Source organism: Lichenostomus cassidix, chromosome 1Aa, assembly GCF_008360975.1.
Source record: "Lichenostomus cassidix isolate B80296 chromosome 1Aa, HeHo_3.0, whole genome shotgun sequence".
Taxonomy (NCBI): Eukaryota; Metazoa; Chordata; class Aves; order Passeriformes; family Meliphagidae; genus Lichenostomus; species Lichenostomus cassidix.
Window position 1 is genome coordinate 46,771,114 of NC_139480.1, and position 24,489 is coordinate 46,795,602.

Below are 24,489 nucleotides of genomic sequence, written 5' to 3' on the forward strand. Positions count from 1 at the left end.
CCAGTTTTGGCTTGGTTTTCTTTGAATTTTTGAGGGTTTCTATTGTTTTGTTTGGGTGTGGATAAAGAAAACACCACAATTCACACACGAGGTATTTTTAATATTTCTGATGTTCATTACCACCATGAATCTGAACTACCAGAGATCAAAAGATAAACTTCTTCCTGATGATGATAACCTGAAGACAATAAACACAGGGAAGGGATTCTTTTTTTTAAGGAAACGAAATAGTATCTACCAAAAGAAAGAGGTAAGAAGAGACTTTCAAAGCACTAAGGAAAACATGGAATAGGAATGAGATTTGCTTTTAAAAACATGCAGAATTTGTTACAGAGACTTTCACTAAGAAATTTCTTGGATTTTTTTTTAAGGTAGGAATTGAGTAACAGAAAAGTAAATACTTGTTACTGGAGTTGTCAAAAAAAGTATCAAACCAGTTGGGTTAATTGAACCAAAGTACAGTACTTAAAAATAAGAAAAAAATAACCTACTAGGTGAATTTATTTGCATATCTTTGGATGGCAGATTTCTTTAACCACAAGGAATAAGGAAGATACTGGTGGTCTTTTTGCTTGTTTGGTTGGTTTTTGAGTTTAGTTGGGGCTTTTAAGTGCCAACAGTTTACAGAAGCTGGGTTGATTCTCAGATAAATTCATGTGTCAAAGCTAGAATACTAGCCAGGAATTCTGCATCTGCACCTGTTTTTATTAACCATGTAAGCTTGGAGCAACAGTCTTCAAGCTCTGTTTCCTGAAAGAGCTCCTAACAGCAGTAAATATGTACATTCACAGCACTGTTGTAGCCTAATCTCACAAAAATACTTGAAAAGTAGCATGGTAACCAACAAAATGAACTACCTGTACTTTTACAGAACTGTCAGGAGGTATCATTTTGATGCCAAGGAAAACCAAGGACCTAGCTGCAAGAGCAGCTGTCTAAAACGTACTCAGAGAATGATTGATGCTAATTTACTGGCTGTGGCAAAGGGAGGAAACAGCAGCACCTTTTCAAATAAAAAACAGATACACAGTGAACATTTTTGCTTTGAATAAAACTATATGCATCTCAACATAGGTGATAATGTCCAAAGCTAAAATTGTGACTGACACAGAAAAGAGTCAAAATAAATCCCACCAACTGCTCCAAGCACATTTGGGAAAAGAAAAAAAAAAAACCAAAAACCAAAACCTCTCTGCATTTAATTCAAGAATAGAAGACACAAATATTTCAGCCTGAACCACACACCTGAATTTCACTAAATGCACCATTTTTATATAGACATGCTGGTGAGATCTCTAAAAAGAGGATAAAAATTATTCAGACATTTCAGAGGTCAGTGCTTTTTAGTATCAAACACATAGTTAAATAAATCCAGGCATTATGAAAGGAAATTACTGTATTATTTTCCTAGAAAGTCAATGTTTCTAGTGTTCTCCCCTACAAACTCAGGTCCCTCTGGATGGATTATTATTACAAATACCTTTTTTTTTTCCAGTTTGAGCTGGCTCCCCATTCATGGAAGCCCCAGAGTGAATTGTATGCAAGAAAGATGTACATTTTACTAAAATGCAATTGTTTACAATTCAGGACTCCCAGCTTCTCAAAATTCTTGGTATGGTTAACCCAGGGGAAAAGGTCAACTACAATTATTCAAGTCCTTCCTCTCACACTGGAAAACCAATTAGACATTAGACTTTAGGTCAGCATTATAATTGCCATATCTCTACTGGAGTTAAAGGAGTTCTGCTATTACATACAAGCTGATGATCTAGAATACAATTCTAATTGAAATTCAAGAAAAACAAATGATGAAAAAAACAAAAAAAAAATCCACCACAAAACAAAACCCCAAAACCTATCCCATCTGACCTGCCACAACACAGACCATCTCTTTTGTAACCATGTACTTTTGAGACTTAAAAGACAAAAAAGGAGAAGTCATTTAGTGAAGTAAAACATACTATAAAATAGAAAGGCTTTTAGGGTTTGAAATCTAATGCTTGGAAATAAGAATGAAAGCTTTAATGCACTCCCTACATGCTGTTTCAGGTACTCTGATTCATTCTGTTGCAGGTACTCTTTATACCTAAAGGGTCATTTGCTTAATAACAATTATAAAGTGACAGCAATAAGTGCTTTAGAAGTGTCTGTCCTTCCAACATTCACATGCACACAAGAGCCACCCCAACCTAGTCAGCACACAAGTGCCCAGGGTTCCAAGTGCCTTGTGAAGAATCTGGTTACATCACCCAAGTGCTCAGACACATAACCTACACTGAACAACCAGTAAAGATTGTGCAGAATGGAGTGCAGAATGAGTACTTGCCACTAAGTATCCTACTTTTGTTTTTAGTTTAAAAAAGAGGATCCCCTTCTCCCATGTTTGTCCACCACCATCCCAGCCCCAGCTACTGAAAAAGAGGTGCAGTAGTCTTACTGATTTTTTATGTAGTTTAGCCCATTCGAGGGCTCCCATGTACAGACCATCCAACTGTGCAATAATATAGCCAGCATGCCTCCAAAATGGATCATCCTTATTATTTCTGATTTGTTGTCTTGTCCATTGATCTTGCTTCCTGCAGAACAACAAACAAGTTCGGGTTTTCTCAGGATTTTTAGAGTATAATTGATAATGCAGGGAAGGAAGGAATATATTATGACCCAGATGAACCAATCTTATTAGAGATCTGAGGCAAAACATGCTTGGGAAATCCTGCAGATACAACATTATATCCTCCAGGTGTAAACATTCAGACTTATGCAAAAATACCCTACAATTATGTGCCTCTACCAGATTTTGGTGTCAAAGGAAGAGCTGGACTCCATATTTGCAGGGGACTTCGCTGTAGCAAATCTAGCATCCCCATATAGTCAGTAAAGGGAAACAAGCATTTGAGAGGTCAGACAAACCATTCCCTTTTAAATGTCTGTTAAAGAATAAAAATAGACTGACATTTGAAGAGCCTCCTTCTCTCCCCCAGGTTCAAGTGCAATGAAGGCTTTCTGCTGGTGGCACTCAAACACTTCCTGAGAGCCACTGCTGTGTTCCTCTGAGTATCAGGTGGGAGGCCAAACAAATGCACCCTGTGCCAGATGCAGTCAAGAGCCAAATAACCACAGGTTTAGAGCATGAGGCAACACAAGCTGAACAGATCCTAGGGCAAGAGCTGCCAGCACTGTAAGGATCTCTCAGAGTTCTCTCTTCTGCTGTGCACAAAGGGCCACAAAAGAACCACAGGAAATGAGGACCAGATACTGGCCTTTTCCACCCTCATGTGTCTATCCATCCAGCACTACGTAAAGTAGCAAAATAGACAGGACAAACCTGTAAAGGAAGCATACTCTTCCAGCAGTATATGAGTGATAAAACCAACCAGAGTTAGCTTTCTAGAAGCAACGAGATGGAAGAAGTATGTCCAAGGAAACAGGGATATGGTCAGAGCATTTAGGGCAAGGACTTACAAGACAACACCATAGCCCATATTGCAAAACTGCTATAAAGTAAAGCAGTGAGGCAGGAGTTGTGGATACAGGCAATAGAAAAGTAAGACAAGGCCACCTAGTATTGCCCCCTTCCATCCAACAATGCATCTTAGGGAATAGAGCTGCTATGCTGTGTCATTCTAGAGAAAAACACATACATATTGATATGGTAGCTATTCCATTTTTCTCAAAAGGAGGAGCACAGCAATGTTGAAAAATGATAGCAAGGGAGCACTAAGATTTTTTGTTTATTTTTTTGGATAAGCTAAAACCAATCAACTTTATATATGCACACCAATAACAGAATTATTTAAGTATATAACCCCTTGTGGAAAGGACAAAACAAGGCAAAGATGAAAAAAACCAGTCCCCATAAGTGACTGTTTCACAGAAATATTTGTAATGGAAAAAACCCACAAATGTAAGGAAAGTAAAATAATTGGTAATCCCAGCTGAGTTTCTCAGTACCTGGCCTGGTTCTTCTCCTACTTGTAGTTTCCCCACCAGTGTAGCTGCATTATTCCAGCAGAATTACTTTTGAATTTTACAACTACAGAGAAAAGTGAATCAGGGCTTTTCTGATTAAAACAGAATTTACATTAGTGGTAGAATAAACTACTAACCTAGCAGAAGAACGGAAGGATACACAATGCTAAAAAGATTAAGGTGGATTAATTAAAAGATTAACGGAAGGATAAAGAGATCACTGCTCAGTGTAACACTGAAAATATCAGCTTTTCAAAAAAGGGAATTTTACTAGAATGACCTTCAGAATTCATTGACATTATCCACACCCTTTGGTAGCAATGATTTTAAACATTTCTTTGAAATAATCAGAATTAGGGAAATGTATAAACACTTCATGTATATTTAGAAAATTTATTTTAATAATAATGACAATCAGAGGGAAAGGAAGCATGCATTTTCCTCAGCCCACAAGGAAGAGAATAAAAAAAGCTTGAAAATTTTGTCATACTCCAACCCCAAGTCTTGACTAACTTATTTTAGCAAATAAATACATACGCCATAAAATTCTGAACTCCACTCCGAATGGTGGGAGTCTTAATTAGCTGTGGATACATATTTGCAGCATGGTCATACATTTGCCTGAAAGAACAAGAGTAACAGGAGTTATTCTTTTGCATCTTCTATTTACCAACCAGTTAATCAATACCCCTTGACAGACAAGCAACCCAGTACACAAAGTAAGCTTTTCCTACTCACAGAAAATTCTCCAGTGCATGACAAATAGCAAAAGTAACACAAAAGGATTGTTAAAATTTTACTTAAAATGAACGACTTTGCCAATGCCTGCTCAAACTCCTGCACAATGGAAAGAAGATAAGCAAGAATGAGACTGAACTACTTCATAGCAAAACTGCACATTCAGGGAATATTTGCAGGCCAGAGGCATCTTAAAAACATTAGCACATTAATTTAAGCACAACAAAAATAGTTTTCAGGAGAGCTATTCTATTAGGAATCAAAAAATCACAGAGGCGAAGGTAATATAATTGGCTGATACAGATAATTTCACTATTCAGAGAGAGAATTTCAGCATGGTATCAAGCAGGTTTTACTTGCCATTAACCATATTCCTTTCTGTTTAAGCTAAGTATCTCCATTTTTAAGTGTGTATAAGATGATCCTACATGTTAACACAGAAACTCCTACTCATGGTAGCCCTAAATAGATTCAACTTTGTGGAAACCAAGATTCTTGTGTTTTTTTCTGTTGTTGAATTCAGTTAGCTGTTTCATCCACATTAACTATTAGAAACAAAAGCTGAAAGGGTTTTGTTGCTTGGTTGGTAAGGGTTTTTTGGTTTGTTTTCTTGAAGTGAAGTCCTTCAGGATGAAATCAACTGTCAAAAAATACTCAGGAGCGCAGAATTAAAGTTACCCTTCCATTTTAAGCAAAATGTAATTGTCTGATCCAAGCCAAACCAAAATTTCAACATTTCATAATGTGAGTCAAACTTAACCAACATTTTTTTTAGTCACCGGTTTAAAAAAAAAAAAAATTTTAAAAAGAGACATCAGCAGAGCACTTTTTTGCTGAGGTCTGGAGTTGATAGAGGTAGAATTACATCAGTCATCAGTACATTTATCTCCCACCACGTGCTGAGAGAAAGAAAACAGCACTGAGAAACAGATAGAAGCCTCAAGAAAAGCACATGCCAGCAGGGCAGAATTCCTGTAGTAAAACTTATGAGGGCAGCTTTCTCTGGGAGGGATGCAGACAGCAGCTCTTCCCAGTTTCCCTCAGGGCATAATTAGAGAATAGAGACAGAGACTATTCAACAAATTGCTGATGATTAGAGAATCATCCACTAACCTTCTCCCCTCTTTCTGTCCCTTGCCCCATTCCCAGACTATTGCATGAATTTGATACCATAATCCTGCTGCTTCTTATCTCAGCTCTGGTACCATTCTGACAATCAAATCTAATTGTCTCACACATCCAAGCAAAACCAGCAAAACCCAGCAAAAATGTGACTTAGTTTTATTTGTGGTTTGAATTAGGTTGTTATGTAGACAGATGAGCAACAGAGCCCTATAATGGTCATAGATTAACTGATCCATGAAAGAGCCTGATCAGTGCCAGGGCAGACACAAATTGGGGGGACTGGATCTGTGGAGGAAGGTGCTGGAGCAAGAGAGGGGAGCATTCAGCAGCTTTGCACCATCACATTTTCCATAAAACTGCAGCTCCAGCATCAATTTGAGTTCTACAGTTTCCTGTCTCCCATGTATCACGAGACTACGTGATATAATCATAACCTACTTCTCCAAGAGGACAAGAAAGTTGGAAAAACAGATCAATATTCTCCACCCCTGCATATTTGCAGAGAATTTGGCAAATAAAGATCCCAAATAATTTTAGGAAGGGAACTAGAGCATAACATACTTCATACTAGAAATCAGAGCTCTCATGTCACTAAAGAGGAGCATGAGCTGGTCCATCTGGCAGATGATAATTTAGAGATTAGAGCCAGATGAGGAAAATAAAATCCAGTTAGGAGACTAGCCTAGCCACTGCCTAGGCCAGGACAAATTATCAGGCTTCCAGACACAACCATCAGCTCTACTCTCTATTTTGAACAAAAAGGTTATGCAACACAAAGAAGATTTTACAGCACTAGTACCTTTAAGCTGTCATGACTGTTGTAGACACTTAGTTCAGAATCATATGACTGAAAACAGCTTCTTTAATGGCTTTCACTCTTTCATTTGCTAACAGAAGACAGACAATTCCTGGATTGATTTTTTTTTTAATGACCAAAGTTATCAAGAATTTTTCCCCCAGTTGCTCTTTTTAGCTTTTTTTTTTTTTTTGTAAGGGCATTATTCTCTGAATTAAATTGGATCACTATAGTAAGGTGCAACTACATCTAAGTCTAAACACAAGGCAATTGCAAATCTGGGACAAGAATTCCAAGCCTGAAACCAGAAAAGCAGAGTCCTGCTTCTTTAAATTAGCAAAGAAGATGACAGGACTCAGGTCAGCTGAGGCTATATGAGGAAAGAGTAAAATTAATGTTGCTTCAAACTTAAATACTGCTCTTAGGCACCTGGCATGCCCCAGTTGGAACTGATTTAAGATAATGTCACAGATTTAGATATGCTCTAGGCCACTAAGTAAAGTCAGGCCTCATTAATGCTTCTCTGTTAGACACGGGGAAAGGAAATTCATACCTAAGAAAGCCAGAGCAAGTACCTTGGCTGGATGATATGATTGGACCTTATAGAAAGGTGAGAGATTTGGGATAAAAACATGTATCTGGATCTCAAGACACTGCAGGCACTATGACTGAATTTATCCAACATTTAACTAAGCATGTTAAAAACATACAGATACTCTCACACTCTGAAACACACATCAACACTAGAAAGATGAAGCATGCTCTAGAGAAGACTTACATTTCTACCATCACTGGAAAACTTGTCTCACTGGCTGAACTATTATTTTTTCTACCACTGACCTATACAGTCAGAGGTGAGATTAATTTTTCCCCAGTAATCCAAGATAGAACAGTCCTAGCAGGTTTTGTATTTTGATTTTTTTTTTTAATCTGGTTGGTTTACAGTCTGTTTAAGTTCCTACTATAGGCAAGGCATATACTTTTAAGAGAGATACTTTGTCACCCTTTTGCTTACATGTTAATGGCCTAGCTGTGTCTGGAAACTCTCCTTCATGCCCTAAGAGTAATATGAGATCTGAGCTAGCTGAGAATTCCTGAAGGTCTCCAAACTGCATTTGGAACTCCTGCTGATCCAACAGCTTCTGCAGGAAGCTGTACTTCAACATGGGATCAGGCACCAGCATTTCCTTCCTATTAATGCATCACATCAGAGCTTTTCCTAGTAGGACTTCTAGGATTTCTGCACAGAGCCACCCTGGGTCTAACTTCATGGAGTCTTTACCACATATGGATGCAAGACAGCTGGAGACACTGGAGTTGTTCAGACTGCAGGTAGCCGTGTACCAAAAGGCTCTTCAATTACCAAGCACACCCAATGTTTTCACATTGCAAGGCTGTGCCTGAACCACCTGAGGTTCTTGTACAGGTAAATCACACAAGAGTCTTCACTGCAGCAGCTACATGGCTGGCAATGCAAGTAAAGCCTTCCCCAAAGCTAAACACATACCTACATTCTCCCTTGTTCTTACCAAGAACTCAAAAAGGAAGGTCAACTGGGGGCATGAATGTGTGCAAAAGTAGAATGAGAGTGTTTAGAGACACCTTCTCTAAGGAAGGCTATGATGGTGCTAGAGAGTTTCCCTGAAAACAGGCTGAATGGGCCAGGCAGCCTGATGGGAATTGAGTTACAGACCGAGAAAGGCTGTTTACCAGTTTTACTTCAGAACACTTGTTTAACTGTCCTATAGACAGAACATGCATGTTAGTTAGAATTAATTAGAATTCTCTAAATTTCTAGGCAAGATGAAGAAGAAGTGGAGCTCTGAGTGCAATCTTAACATCCACAGACTTAGTGAGTCCTCACTTCTCCTGCAATTTAGGGAATTGCAAACAGTGTATAAAAGGATTCATTAGTTGCAGTTTACCAAATAAAAGACCACCAAGGTCATGCAGCTAAAACCTGAAGTAATAGGTTCTCTGTCTTCTCAAGGGCCAAGACCATAGATCGCTATTTCATCTCTGCTCTTCACCTGAAGCATTTTCAAAGGTATTCTTAGCTTCTGGAGAAGCCTTCTTGATCCATAGCTTTACACAACCTGACAGAAAAAAACTTGCATTTGTAATCCCCAGTTACAGGTGGACAATGGGGCAAAGAAATAGCAAAAAAAAAAAAAAAAAATTCGACAGTATGTACGATATTTGATATTCATTTTATTGATGGTACGCCTTTTCAGGTTTTGCACTTGTCAGAGGATTTCCTCAAAAAGTTTCCCCAGAAAAGAAAGGCTTTAGCTACTTCTGGTTTTGCATCTTAACCCACTCTTGCACTTATTCTCCTTTAAAACAGCTGAATGTCCCACTTTGCTTAAAAGCCTAAGTCTCAAGCCCTGCTTTTCCACATTAATACAAACCCTCAGCTTCACTTCTGTTCATTATTAGTTCTGCTATATCCACTTCATTACAAAGGGCCACTCAGTCCTGGAGCTGTTAGCCCTACAGTAAAATAAGCCAGGGCTGGGAACCTCAGGAAGCACATGACCTGGAGAAGGCAAAAGCCTTGGGCAGAGTACTTCACTTAACGCACATGGGGGAAAAGAAATCTCCCTCCTCTAAAACTTAGCCTAGAATAAGACAGGAAATAAATCTCTGCAGACACTGTTTCACATTCAAACCACATTTAAAAGAACAGACATATACTTAAGTTTGTTTAAAACCCAGGAAGACACATAAATCTACTGTGGAGACAGAAGAGGAACAGGGTGTGAGTTGCTGCTACTAGAACACTAATTGCCATCTAATTGGGCTTAGCACGGACTGGGCTACCTGTAGTATGACGAAACTTAAGCTTAACCACCTGTTGATTAATACACCTAGTTAAAGCCTTAGTAAAAACAAACAAACAAACAAAAAAATACCAAACCAAAAAAATCCAAAAAAACCCCCAAAACCTGTTGAAAAATACCCAAGTTTAATATTCTAAATGTAATGCTAGCATTCCCCAGATTCAGGGATAATTTACATAAACTGACCAAAGAGTCAAGACAGTAGCCTCTCACACCAAATAATCCAACAATGTGCATTCAGATCTCTTGTGTATTTAATTTCCTTTCCTGTCTGGAGTACAGGTTGTGCACTATGAACTTTAGGACTCCTTCACGCTCTCAGAAGTGTTTTGTTACTGACAAATATTAACTTACTGAATTTTCTTTGTACACTTCCAGAGACCTAGCTGCCTCACCAGCAAAGCCTTCTAGAGACTCACATTATCATATGATCAGAGAACTATCCACCAATACTAACTGATCTTAAAATCTCTTACTAATTAAATGAATGTCATCTTGTCCAGCAGCCATATCTCACAAATGTTTAGCAGATAACCTTCCCTCACTGGCCTGTTCAACACAGCCTATGTGTCTTTATTTCAGTAATAACAAAGTTTGTTTATTTTTTTTGGTTGGCTGTTTGGGGTTACAGATTTTCTTATTTTATTTTTGGAAAAAAAACCTCTGCACTGGATTTGTAACAAGCACAAAATTCTGCCACTTTTCATAGATGTGCACTGTGGGAGAGACTCAGTTCCTCAGGGTATTCAGGAGAACACTGACCCTTCTAGACATACACCAGTCTCTGCCTTCAGGCCTATAGTATATATTTTATTTTTTCTTAAGTTGGCCAAGACAATTCCCCACCCTGAGAAGTTTCAGCTCCCCAGCAGTTTCTTGATAGTATTTGCTGAAAAAGGTCCTTTAGGAAGCCCTGCAGACCTTGCTAGGTCTCCCTGCCTCATCTGCTCTCAACTGCCTGATCAGTCACCTAACTACAGGCTGGAGAAATAAATATACTTTCTGCTACTCCTTATGCACTTCCTTACACATACACTACGTTGTGATTACATTACTTAATCAGTAATACAGATACAGTACTCATCTATCTCACCAAGGTGTTGGGAAAGCCTGCAGGATGAGAAGGGGAGGACACATCCTGATCCCGTAATGAAGAACCTATACTTTGTACCTGCTACTAATTAAAAGAACAGCACACAACTGCAAAATGTGTTTAGTTTAGATTAAATGTTAGTTTAAATGGATGGGAATTTAGGTCAATGAAAGCAAACAGAAAATCTCACTACTACAGAAATCCCCTGGAAGTGTCATAAATTGAGTTGCTCCTGAGATACTTACGGAGCTGTGAGATAGCCTTCCAAGAAGCCAGCAACATACATAATATCTTCATTGCTCAAGGTCTGGGTGCCATAGCCTGCTCTGATCTCTAGGACACCCCAGCCTGTAGTCTGTAGACTGTTGTTGTAGAAGCCATAAGCATCTCCACTCCTGTCCAGCGTATTCTTGACCTGGAGTATTTTTTCAGCTCTATTCCAGTACACAGTTGCATAGCGGAGTTCTGTGGCGGAGAAGAAAGGGGACAAGGGAAACAAACAAACATGAGAAGGTGGTTCTTATGCAATTCTGAAATGTCAAGACAGTGTTTTGGCAATCTAAAAAAGTTAACTTTACAGCTTTCCCTCAGGCTTATTTCTACTATGGAGATCAACACTAAGGTTAATGTACTGAAAAAGGGCATGAGAACCAACTGCAGTTTTACAAAAGCTCACAGCTACACAGTCTCACGTTATTCTTCTGTAAGTTATCTACAACTCTTTCAGTGTACAGCTCCCACATAGCTGAGTGCTGACATAAAACTCTGAAAAATGTTTCCTTACTTGGCCCAGAAGACAATCTATACAAATCTTATTGAAAGCAAGCAACTTTAGAAGACAGCATGCCTTAGCAACTGCAAAGGACTATAAGCTACTGCTGACTTTGTTTTGCACCTAAAGATTCAAAAAGTTGCAGAAGTTTTCTAAATGGACTTTTTGAGTAACTAATTCTGGAGGTAGCATAACAGAAGCACTAAGACTCAGTGGATCACAAACTTAAAGACAAAATTATATATACATATATATACACAATATACAGAATGTCTATCATCCATCTGAAATAGAATTGATCCCAGGCACGAAATGAACAGGAAGGAAGGGTACTAGACTGCTCAGAGTCCCACTAGATTGTTCAGAGTTCCATTTGGACTGCTGTTTTAAGAAACATTCTTAATTACTTGTGTTTCAATCCTGCAAAGCTGAAGAGCAAAGAGCAAGGTAAACTGCTTTCTGAAAATAAAAAAAACAACCAAACAAACAAACATCAAAATAAAAACGTCCCACGCCCTATGATTCTAATTGAATCATTCCTAAGATGGGCTGTGATTAAATCAGCTCTTTATTCATGACTGATCAAATCACTACTACAGTATTGTAAGTGAGAAGAGTTAAAAAAAAATCATATGCTAGAGTTCCTGGAATTATTTGAAAAGTTTTAAACAGTCCTTCTGAATAACTGCACATCCCTCTGGCATATCATCAGCAAACTTGCTGAGGGTACACTCTGCTCCATCACTGAGGTCATTAGGGAAGATGCTGACCAGCATCAACCACTTGTTACAAGCCTCCAGCTAGGCTTTGTACCACTGTGCACTAGGTCAGTTTTCATGATGTACTGGAGACACTTCTCATGGGAACAGAAAATGCATTGGCAGAATCAGAATTTTAGTAGTGAAAAAACTTTGCTTTTTCAACGTTCTATGAAAAGAAGTTGTTACATGAGTCTATTTAGAGATGAAGTCATTTCAGGGACTTGGAACACAGTGTTTAAAAACATGTTTTTTATCTGCCAGGTACTGAGGCTATTTTAAGGACTGAGACACAACAGACTTTCAGTAACTCTTCAAGCAGCTATGAGTCTAGTTTTCTGTTGTCTCTTTAATGACCTTCTAGCAATGGATTCAGTAATTTCTGCTTTAGGTTAAAGGCAGACATGGGAATTACTCAGACTGAAAAATCTGTACACAGAAGCACAGGCTTCATCACTGATCAAAGTCAATGGCCACCTTACAAAACTAAAGCTTACATACCAAAAAAGTCAGGGAAAAGGAGGTTCTGGGAAGGAGTGAGTCAAGGGGTCAGAGCAGAACACAACTTGCCTTGTCCAGCAGTAAATGGGAAGGCTGATTCCAACCAAGAAAGCCATTGCAGGGCAGAGGAAAGACAGGCTACTTGCACAGTAAATGAAGATGATGAGAAATAGGTGAAAAGAGCAAGAACAAAGTAAGGCAAAATATGACCATCTTTCCATCTCTTCAGGAGGCTTTGGAGAGATGGTTGGAAGTCAGGATGAACCAGGGCAGCTGGGTATTGCTATTAGTGCCTGCAAACTAAATAGGTATGTCAGAGAAACTGTGTCTGCCTAAAGCAAAATAGCTGTTGCTTTCTGCTGTAAAAGAATGTGGATGCCAAAGCCAGACAGAGCTATCTGACACAGGTACTCTTACACGGCAGGCTGGGTTTCTTTGTTTTATGCTCTACCAGAGCATGAACATGCAGAGCTATTTTCAAAAGTCAGAACAAACTTTTCAATTATCCTTGGAGTTTGCCCTGTGCCAGCTTCACTACATGACAAATTTAAACTGGAGAGAACCAGGACTCAAAGAGGATGGGAGGGAAGGGGAAACATTAAATTACAGGATCATTTGCAATAAACCTTGTGAGACCTTTAAAGGAATAGCATCAAGGTAGCTGTTACAGATGTAGTTTAACAACAATGCTGGAATACATTATTTCCCATTATGGCTTTTTCTTTTCATTGACTCATTATCTCATTTCACCTTGCAGTTGGAATTAAAACTACAAGCTTATAAACTTGTGTACACTACAATGTAATCAATGCATTTCCTACCACCTACCATCTGTTACAATTTTATTCTGTGTTTATCTAAACAAGCAGGACTGCCTTTGCCAAGAAAGCCATCCAGCACTGAAATAACAGACAGAATCTGGATACACAAGAAGCACCCACACATCTTCAAACAATCCCATTTGAGTTTGGAAAAAACCAGGAACCTCCCATTGAGTAATACTGGCATTTTTCCATTCATTTTTGGAGGGTGAGGCAGGGGCCCTGGCATCTCTTATCCCAGCAGTCATATTGGTCAATTCTTGCATATGAAACAATTGCAACGTCTCCATGAACCTACAAATCATCCTTTCATCATCAAAATTAAGACTTCTGAGTGTTCAGCCTATTAGGACTCTGAGGAACAGAAAAGACTGTGATAATCTGTAACTATTCCATAACAGCATTGCTCAGAATAACCTAAATGAGACACCAAAGTACACCCTATCTAATGTGATGAACGAGTCACAGTCCCAGGGGATAGGGTAGGGCAGTGGAATCACCTCCATGCCATCAGCCAGCCAGGAGAATTGCAGAGCATCAGCAATGCAGAGTTCCACCACAACCACCAGTGCGGTGAGAGAATGATGAGCAGAAGTGCAATGACAGAATAAGCCTGGAAAAAAGAATTCCTCCTTCTTTCTGCAGTCAGTAGAAGGAAGGAACCATCCTTTGGGAGGAACCATCCTTCAAACTGCCTGTTTTTAAAGATACATCAGCCCTTCTGCCAAAGATATATCCAGAAACAGCAACTATAGTTAGGACAGTGCTGGAATTTCTACAGCAAGTGAGAAATATCTGCTTTTTGTGAAAATTATTCCCTAAATAATAGGAAAGGGAAGATATTTCAGCCATGAATAGGAGGTGGCAGTAGTCCCTTTGGCTTTTAAGCTGAAATGTCAAATCTGTTCTCTGCCTTTTGGGCTCAGTACAGGTGTTTCCAAGGTTATGTTAAAACTGGAGACTTGTCTTTTGTTTGGTGACAGCAGGAGAGTAGAAATACATATATGTCCATTAGAATATGAAACAAGCAATTAAAGGAAACACTAAGATAGAGGACTGACACAAGGTGAAACAAGAGGAAAGCAGATGCTGATGAGGACATGAAAGAATGGCAGTAATTTGCAATAAAAGAACAGAATTGGCAGAGAAGATGAATGAAAGCAAAACAGTACAGAGATTGCCCAAGACCTTCAACAGGCACACTATTACTAATATTTATTAAAGAAATTATACCTACAAAAATAACACCTGACATGCCTTAAGAATGCCAGTAAAATTCGTTTGGCAATATGCAACAGCTGATTTTTCCTTATGTTTTCCCAGTCATAAGTTGTTTTTAAAGCATGCATGTATCAAGTTAGGCTATTGGACTTTATAATTAGAGAAATGAGTAGAACTCTTTTCCTTGTAAAGGAAAAACTACAAGGTCTGGGAGCGAGAAATAATATTCATATTTTTCCTCAGTCTGAGAAATGAACTAACCCACAAGCAATGGAACACTGGTTAGTTCACAGGTAACAAGCTAAATTAACAATTGTGAGCATTTCCCACTAATATGAAAACTACTGGTTTCCTTAACTACTAATTTAATCTATATTTTTATCTGTAACTTTCCAAATGTGAAGCTATTTTTCTGTAGAGGGGTTCTTCACAGACTCCACCTATAAACTTTCCAGTAAATAGGGAAGATATCACTCTCCTGTGTCACTGAAAACTACTTTTGCATCACTCCAAAACACAAATAAATCTAGAACAAAATTGTACATTTGTTTTCAGTATACCCTTCCTTACAACTAATGTTCAGTAGTAAAGATTATATTATCACAGTACAGCATTTAAATATTTCAGATTAACAATAATAAGGATATTTCTGTTCAATTTTTTAATTTGATTGAGCTTGACCTGTTTTTCCATTAAAAATTTTATAGACCCATAGAATGTTAAGCATTGGAAGTGACCTTAAAGATCATCTAGTTCCAACCTCCCTACCATGGGCAGGGTCACCTTTCCCTAGAGCAGATTGCTCAAGGCCTCATCCAGCCTGGCCTTGAACATTTCCAGGGATGGGACATCTGCAACTTACTTGGACAACCAGTGCCAGTGACACCACCCTCACAGCAAAGAATTTCTTCCTGTATCTAATCTCAGCCTGCCCTCTCTCCATTTGACAGTATTGCCCCTACATGCCCTTGTAAAAAGTCCACCTCCCTCCTTGTTATAATCCCCCTCCAGGTACAGGAAGGCTGCAGTGAGGTCTCTCCAGAGCCTTCTCTTTTCCAGGCTGAACAACCCCAACTCTCTCAGCCTGTCCTTGTAGGAGAGGTGCTCCACTCCTCTGATCATCTTTGTGGCAGTCCTCTGGTCCCGCTTATCCATGTGTTTATGTTTTTTGACATTTAATTTTACACTAACACCTTTTAACTTTACACTAACACCTTTTAAAAAGGGTGTATAACTCTAAAGAACAAGTGAGATTTCAATATACAGTTATGACTGGAATCCATTACAAAACAAATGTTAAGTATTTCAGGGCTCCTTTAGAGATTAACTTAAACCACACAAGAAACTAACAAAAAGCCCAGTAATTTTCTAATAAATTATTAAACGCTTTCTGGATCTGCTTGAATATAAGCCATCTGCATTTTCTATTCTACTGGCCTTAATTACTCATCCTATTTCCTCATGCAGTTCAGGTCTAAGTAATTTTTCAATTTGCTTCCAACAGGCCTCTCATTATTTGAAGCCTAATCCCCCAATTTGTGCTTACATCAGAGCAAAGCAATATCCAAATGTGAACTATCAAGTAAGAGTTTCAGTCTTTTATGGTTTTCATGTTCACAAGTATACTTACTAATAAAGTTTAGCAAATGCCGCAGATTTGTCAAAACAGTTATAGGTACCTAGTATAGGTCACCCAGAGAGGACACAAAAATAACCATCCAACAAGTTGCTTCACTAATCTCAGAGAACTTCAATTTAAATCATATTAGAAAACGTTCTGCAGAAATAGTTTCCAAAGTGTATAATGAAGAACCTTCAAGGCATCCAAAATGCTAAAGAACAATGAACCAAATTAAAAAAAGGAATCTAGACAATTCACAATGTTGAAAGCCATTTAGTCTATTAAATAGCTTAAAGGCAATTCTATTTGCTCCACTGTAGTTCTCTACTGGTAATTCAACTATGTTAGAAATCAGTTGGGTATTAGCTGAAACTACTTCATACCCTAAACCTCCTTTCATCTTCCCTGCATAATTCACAGCTGACCCTTCCTTCAGTTCTCCTAACTGAAGTTTTTGCCAATCCAGGTAAAGTTTTAAAAGTATGTCTGTAAGATGAGGTACGACTGTCCACAAAATGATATGCTCACATTTTGCACACATTGAAACTACTGTTAGGTGAATTTCTCCTTGGTTTGTGGCAAATAATACATTAACTGGGGAATTCCTATAAGACAAGCACCGAATGCAGCCCTTAGAGCCTTCAGAAATTATTGAATGCAGCATAAGACGGAGATACTGTGTCCCTGCCCAAGGCAGCGTGGTTGGAACAGAATGATCCTCAAGGTTCCTTCCAACTCTAACCATTCTGGAATTCCGTATGAGTTCTGAAGCAGACCGTGACCTACACCCACAAGGTTGCACTAAAACTCTATTACTCACAAGTTGCAGCATGCTGTAGGCCACAGCACCACAACGAAGTCTTCATCCTGAATGATTCCCTGCATATTTCACGGGAAACCAGCACGGCTGGGAGCTCATGGCAACTTCCCACCTGTTGGATCCTCAGTTTGGCTCCCCGCGCCCCTCCTGGGAGCCCGGAGGATGTTGTGAAAGCGCCGGCACCGAACACCCACAGGCAGCACGGCCAAGCCCGCCCGGCCGCCGGGCGTGAGGAGCTCCGGGGTAGCCCTGAGGGGAGAGCCGCAGCCCGGCCTGAGGGGAGAGGGGGCCCGGCGGCCTCGCACCCAGCGCCCCGGCAGCACGGCGTGGAGGCGCGGCTGCCCCCGGGAGAACCGCAGAGCCTGGGTCGGGCTACCCCACCCCACCGCCTGGCAACCCCGGGGCCGGGGACACTGGCGGGGCAGCCCCGGCGCCTCCCTCCCACCCCGTCGAGAGAGCTCCGGGCCGGCCGGCCGCCCCCCGCGCCCCCGCTCGCCTCACCTGCGCGGCCGCCCGCCGCCGCCCACAGCAGCACGAGCGCCCAGCAGCAGCGGCACACGCCGCCGCCCGACCGGGCCATGCCGCCTCCTCCGAGCGCCGGGAGGCGGCGGGACTTTAAGAAGTTGCCTTGCTCGGGGCAGGTCTCGCCGCTGCCCCCGCCTCCTCCGGCGCCCGCCCCGGCCGCGGTGCCCCGTGCGGGAGGTGGCCCTGCCGGCGGGACGGTTGTTCCCCGCACCGGCCGCAGGGATGTGCCCCGGGAACGGCGGCATCTTTCCCGCCCCGATACCTGTTTGGAGACCCCGAGGCTTGGCTGAGGTGTTGGGGATCACTCCTGGCAAGGCAGTGAGGGGAGTCCCGGGGCTGGTGCCTGTGGGACCCCTGGACTTCCCGAGGGTGATAACCCTAAAGGGGGTGAAGGTTTATCAGTAAAAGCCTCCGAAAAGCATCAGGAATTGGGCGATGCCTTGTCAAACTATGCGTTTTGCTTCACAAGAAGGGCAGCTTTCAGCCCAGTCGCGAACAGCAGAAAAAATGAGGGACGGTAGATAGAGACAGCTTTCCGTGGGGGTTTTCCCTTGCACCCACGATTCAGACCGTTTTGAGGCACTACCTTTTTGTCTCTCCGAGCTGGATATTCTACCATTATCCGAAAAGGACCATTATTTGGACTTTGCGTTTCAGTAATTGTTTAAGACAGTTTGAATTTGATACCGGTGCCTGTAATAGCCTCATGTAACAAGGTCACATGCCAACCAGTTCGGGCCAAGTAGCAAGCCTTGGCCCCAAGCCCGGGGTGAGAGCACTTATCTCCAGGCTGCAGGGATCCTTCCACACCTATCACTGCTTTGTTCTGGGCTACTTTTCACATAGAAATAAATAAAAAACCAGACATTCAAACCAGAAAATAGGATTTCTTAAAAGAGTAGTTAAAGTTGAATTTATTGTGATATGTAAGTATGTCACGTGCAGGGACAGAACCACGTAGAAAACAAATCTACCAGAAGATGGGTCCATCAACTCATTGCTAAGGCTATTTATCTTCACAAAATGATACGAAATTTATCCAAAGAAGGCTGGAAAGGGCCGCTGAAAACTAAGCACTATTAAAATGAATCTTCTCAATCAATGTCAGCAGACATTTGCTCATTTGCTCTAAAATAATTTGTATCTCAGAGGTGTCAAGGATGGAACCCATAAAACTTCTCTTTAAAAAGAAGAGTTACATCACTTGTATCATTTCAAAGATATGAACAGCTCTGCTTGGGGTAATTGTAGTGATCGGCTTGATGAGTCCAGCCCTTGTCACTGCATTACAGCTACACTTACTGAGTGTTTCAAATACAGCAACTAGAATAGCCCAGCGGTGCCCAGCAGCACAGCAGTCACACCCAAGAATGCAGACATGGAAACAAAGCTTGTTGATTGGCACCATGAGGCACAAAATAGCATACTTTATACTTTCGTTGTACTGATATTCTTAATACACATCAGTTTTAGAACATCAGGCTTTGGTTTTTTTTTTTTCTATCCTCATCCCAATGAATGTTTCCATTAGGACACAGACAGAAAATGGGATGGGATTAATGCCAGTTCGAGTTTCAGACTGGTGATATATCATGTGAAAGCTGTGGCTGTTGGTTACACATTTTCTGCTATTTGTCTGTATCATGTTCCTGAGTGTAGGAATTAACATTTATTAGGTGAGAGTATAAGCCCTGCAGCACCTCATTATTTAATTTTCCCAGTAATCTTTGCACTTCAGATCTGTCTATTTACAACTACATTCTTCTTTTGGGGGGTGGGTGTGTGTGTGTGTGTGTGTGTGTGTGTGTATTCTTACAAAGCTAACTTATCTTAACAAAGAGGCAACTGGATTGCTCTTTTTTCATTCTTTTTATGTTGTTTAGTTGAACAGAAATGCTATTCAAAACTATAAAAGAATGATTTTGCACAAATTTTATGGTTTGAATAGTGACCAGTATTTGACAATGGTGGAAGCAGTTCTGCTTTGAAAGCGAACAATTCAAAAAAGGCCCTTGCAAAAGTAGATGTTATTCACTCAGTAGATGTTATTTCTTCATGTGAATGCTGATTTTCTTTTACATGTGCCCCCTGTGCTTTTCTTGTTTTTTAAAGCTGTTTATTAATATCAGTGCCATGGTGTCAGTTGAAAAGCGAGTCATCTGAGTAAAACCTGCTTGACTGTAAAACTGCATCCAAAAGCTGAATTGAAAAGGTCTGAGGTTAAGAAGTCCAAATAATTTTATTTCCTTAATTTCTGTTTCACTTCTGGTTTTGGGACAGAAGCAGAAGTGGTGAAAAGATATGAAAGTGTGTTGTTTTGCAAGAATGGCAGTTTCATTTTACAGGCCGAGGAGATTCAGATGAGCTTTAGAAACCATACTTCTGGAATAATCTCCCAATGCCAATAACAGAAGTGTTGTCTCTTGAGCAAAGTCAGCTTGATTAAACAAAACATGAGAGACACAGAGGAAAACAACAGAAGAAACAAAACAGCAACATATCCAGGTTTTACATATGATATATTTAATTATATTTTCAAATATATTACACCAAATATTTCTTCAAATAAAAATTACAAATTAAATACAACAGCTAAAAATCATGACAAATTAAGGTTTTGCTGTGAATATTTTCAGAAGTGGATTATTGAACTAGCTATTGCAGTTAAAAAAAAAAAAAAACTAATGAAAACAAAACTCCCCACTATTTTCCAAACTCAAGTGCAAACATTTTCATTTACCACAAATCATGCTGCATGTGTCCTAATGAAGTCATTCAGCAATTCCAACATTACAGTGAAGAGAGGTTTGATTTACTGCTAGCAGGTCGAATGGTAGAAAGGATGCTTGAAAAGGTGTTCACTTTCTCCTCTAGCTGAGATTATAAGCCTCCAGCCTCCAAATGAAGTTGTCCAGAGAGTTGCTGCAGCTTTTTGAGTCATACTAGACATCCAGTTTTAAACATATGTGGTAAAATTCTCTGTGCTGACCAGCTGCAGGTATTCCAGGGTACCTGATCTACGGTAGCTAGCTACCCGTGAAAGCTCCTGCGCCTTGGATCCTTCATTTTCCCTTTTCTGAAGACTATTGGTTATCATCTCTGCCAAGTCATCATGTAACCGCTGCTGATTCTCCCTAAAATAAACAGGATGGGGAAAAAAAAAAAAAAATCAGTGATTCACACGCTTTTAGTGATCCCCAGGTCCCCAGAGACTTTAAAACATTTCTATCCCATGTTTATCTTAATGACATTCACACACTACTGATAAAAAGTGTGAGCAGGACCAAATTCAGGCTCTGAATTTGGGAATAGAAATCAGGATTTTCATGTGAGTTTTCCAGATAGTATGGATCAATGTCTTTGCACAGGAGGTCTGTAGCTGTGTCATTATTAACCTTAAAAAGTCACAATCACATGCATAAAAAGGAAGACACAAATTAGACTCAACCCCAATCAAAATAGTTTTTAGCTCTCAACACCGTTACTGGCACCAGGACTTTCACTACTCAACTTCAGGTGGCTTTCAGTAATAGAGTTGCCATGGTTTCAGAAATTTCTCCAGTCTATCTGGCTTTTGGTGGAGTACCCCACAACTTTTATTGGGCAATCCTATATGAGGAAGTGAAAACAAAAACATCACTGTGATCCAGCTCAAGAGGTATGGTCAAACGTTGAAGGACACGTTGTGTAAGACACAAAACTTACAGCAGGAGCAAGCTGTAACATTTACTTATGCATTTCAGGACAAGGCAAACACCAATTTGCAATATCATTGCTTCAATTTGTAATGAAACACTGTCATTTCAAAGCAGATGGCAGCAAGTTCCCACTTAGTAAAGAGGAATTGTACAAAGGTGTTTAGAGCAGAAAGTGAGGAACTTCCACATTTAGTGAGTTTGCAGGAAATAAAGAGGTACTCATATGCAAAATAGACACAAAAAATGCAAGTTTTCCTGACTTCAGTTTTGCATAGTTTCTCAAAAACACCACTGCCACTATTGCTCTATTTTATTCAATTATAATGCAAAATGATGGCTCAGTTTCAGAACATCAACCTCATATTTTTTTACTGATAACTTCTCCCCTATGTGTTAGAAAGTAAGCTCTTGCTCAATTTTTAAAGACTTTACTCCTGTGCAGTATTACAGTAACTTTGTCCACCTCTTGAAGCAGAATAGTGCTTGAAATCCTTCAAGTTTCACTCCTCTTACAAATTCCCCCACAAGAGCTCACATGCAAAACTTGGTATTACAGAGCTCTCTATTCACATTCAGTTGCCATTCAGTTGTGGTTATACTCTTCCTGTACTGTGACATACAGGTGCCACTGGAACTAAATTCGTGGGAAAATTAATGTTTTTCATTTTCCTATCCATCTCTTGCACTTATCACATCAACAACTTGTCCTGTTAAGTCTTACTTCCAAGGAAATGAGCCTGCTAAACATTTATAGAGACAAATAACCTTCAGCACACACAGAGTCCCATATTATGAATATTTACATGTTTATATGCACATACACTTAAGCCTCTAACTACAGAAGACAAGTTCAATGGTGTAAAAAATCTACAAGTGCCAAGGGGGAACAATACAGGGTAAAGCACAAAGAATGGGAATTTCTCTTCCCTTTTCACATATAAAAACCATCTTACACAGAAGGAGGTGTTGGGAGATTGTATTTCTTGTCCTCAGTACCCGTCAACCAGTAGGTAATTTCTGTGCCTCTGCCCTAAATTAAGTATGACAAAGAAAAGAAAGCACAATTTTGGGATTAGAATTCAACTTCCTGTAGTTAATTTACTTAAAGACTCTATTGCACATTGCCACGTTTGCCTTCCCTTATTTCAGTAACTGATGCTGACACCAAAGGATTACAAATCAGATTTGCAAAGAAGAATGGGGAAGATGCACCTACACACTCACTTTCTTGTTCCATAACCTGAAACACAAGTTGTGGGAGAGGTGAGCTGTGCTGTCTGCTATCAACTCCCAAGGACAGACACGTGTAATAGATTGAAATAAATGGATGGGTAGATATTGGAGCATTAACAAATTAACACTAGATTCAGCTTCCCTTTCAGCAGATGAATCCACTCTACAATCTTCTGTTCCAAATGGTATGTTTCATTTATTCTCCACATCTTTATGTTGCTTTAATTTTTAGTTACAGAGCTCTGCATCATTGCCTGCACTGTCCTTCTAGAAGTCTCTTCAACCACTACAGACTGTGATACCAATTGATCAGTAATCCTTGTTCCCCAGCTGTTAATTAAATTCTGGGGCACTCTCAGCTATACAATACTTTTTACTGTCTTCTCTGTGTTCATGCATGCACCTGGCAAAGGTTACCTTCAAGTACGTTTCTCCTCTCTCTTCGTACTGGAATTGGCAGTCTGTTCTCTTCAGGATGTTAATTGTGGAACCACTTACATGAATCCTTAAAGCTAAAAAATAAAGAGAAAACGAAAGCTCAGCCTGGAAACATGCCATATGCTCATATGAAGTATATGTGAAAAGTGGTGCTATAGCAGGAGCTCCTTCAATTGTTATCAGCATAAATTCTGAGAGCCAAATTAAATCAGAAGCAATTACACTGCAGAATGAAAAATCTGAAAAATCCACTACATAGCATATCTAGGCAGGAATAGCTGGTAGAGCCATTGATCTGAAATACAGGTGACAATGGTATCTGTAGTAAAGATGTCAAAAGGAAAAAGAGTAATTGTGAGTGACCTATATAGAGAATGCTCATGTGAAGACACTGGGCAGAAGGAATTAAAACTGGCTCTTGCCACAGTTCCCTAATGGTGAGGTTGATGATATAATTGCTTCAACTTAAAATACACAGTGACTATATTTACACAACAAAGCTGTAATACAATTCTAGGTCAAACTAAAATCTACAGTTCATAGAATAAAATTAAATGCCAGACACATAAGTATCATATCTTCCAGAGGAACTCAGGCAGTGACCCAGCCTACAAACTCCCTGTTACCAGCACTGAAACATAAACAAGGAACAACTCTTCATTGCCCAGTGAAGCGCCCACTGTCACTTTGGACAATTAAATAACTGGTAATCAAAACAAATAGGGCTTCTTTATATTTAAAACTTCTGCAAGCTGATAATAAATTGTTCTCAGCTGAAAACAGACACTTCAGTCACAAACTAACCAATAGCCTTTGGTCCTGTTACACTGACAGCTAAAATTAAATCCTTACGCAAGCCTGTGGATTCCATCCGTGAAGCTGTGTTTACTGTATCTCCAAACAAACAGTAACGAGGCATTTTTATTCCAACCACACCAGCTGCACATGGACCTAGAAATGGGATGCAGAGAGATAAAAAGGGTGAATCGAGAGACTTGATTTGTTTGGCAGGTGCCTCACTGTTGCAGAGCAGTGCAGTGCCTGGGGGAACTCTGCATTTCTCACCAACGGCAATACTTTGTACCTCACTTCCCACAGTATCTTGTGATCTCCCACTACAAACCAAGCCTAGCTCTCTTATTCTTGCATAATCCAGTAAGAGCATAAAAAGGACATGGCTGCACAGTATTAATTGTATTTAAGCATGATTTCTGTGCATAAAAAAGAAGCATATTCATTAACTGTCATGTTTTGAGGCAAGAGAAAACTAGAATAAGCTTCATTATGCAAGGGTGCATAGTGGTGCCTCAAGAGGCTTCCCAGTGCCTCAGTCACTTTCTCTGATATGTTCCTCTCCTGCCAGCTGGTTGAAGAATTTCCCAAAATTGTTGAGCTATCTGGAGTTCCCCTTTGACAAAAAGTATTTTTATAGATAAATTAAAACATTAATTCCCACATAGACTCAACAAAAATTGACTCCAAAGGCATAAAATATAGGCCTGCATTTTTTGTCTAGA

The 24,489-nt window shown here is 39.9% G+C and overlaps 2 protein-coding genes across 4 annotated transcripts in view; both read right to left on the reverse strand.

Annotated features, from left to right (window-relative positions):
• Positions 1-17,739, reverse strand: part of PLBD1 (phospholipase B domain containing 1) — a 37,969-nt gene extending 20,230 nt beyond the window's left edge. Inside the window, exons 1-4 of one of the 2 annotated variants that reach the window (XM_085048026.1) lie at positions 17,580-17,739; positions 10,810-11,029; positions 4,507-4,590; positions 2,438-2,576 (exon numbers count right to left, since the gene is read on the reverse strand). In XM_085048026.1, the coding sequence (XP_084904152.1) occupies positions 2,438-2,576; positions 4,507-4,590; positions 10,810-11,029; positions 17,580-17,658 (522 nt within the window). In that variant the 5' untranslated portion in view covers positions 17,659-17,739. The remainder of the gene's footprint in view (positions 1-2,437; positions 2,577-4,506; positions 4,591-10,809; positions 11,030-17,579) is intronic. The other variant, XM_085048024.1, reaches the window with a different exon arrangement.
• A 2,364-nt stretch (positions 17,740-20,103) lies between these two features.
• Positions 20,104-24,489, reverse strand: part of GUCY2C (guanylate cyclase 2C) — a 41,673-nt gene continuing 37,287 nt past the window's right edge. For both annotated transcript variants that reach the window (XM_085048029.1, XM_085048037.1), the window contains 4 exons: positions 23,825-23,923; positions 22,952-23,046; positions 22,255-22,331; positions 20,104-20,737 (listed from right to left, as the gene is read on the reverse strand). In XM_085048029.1, coding sequence (XP_084904155.1) covers positions 20,560-20,737; positions 22,255-22,331; positions 22,952-23,046; positions 23,825-23,923 — 449 coding nt within the window. In that variant the 3' untranslated portion in view covers positions 20,104-20,559. The remainder of the gene's footprint in view (positions 20,738-22,254; positions 22,332-22,951; positions 23,047-23,824; positions 23,924-24,489) is intronic.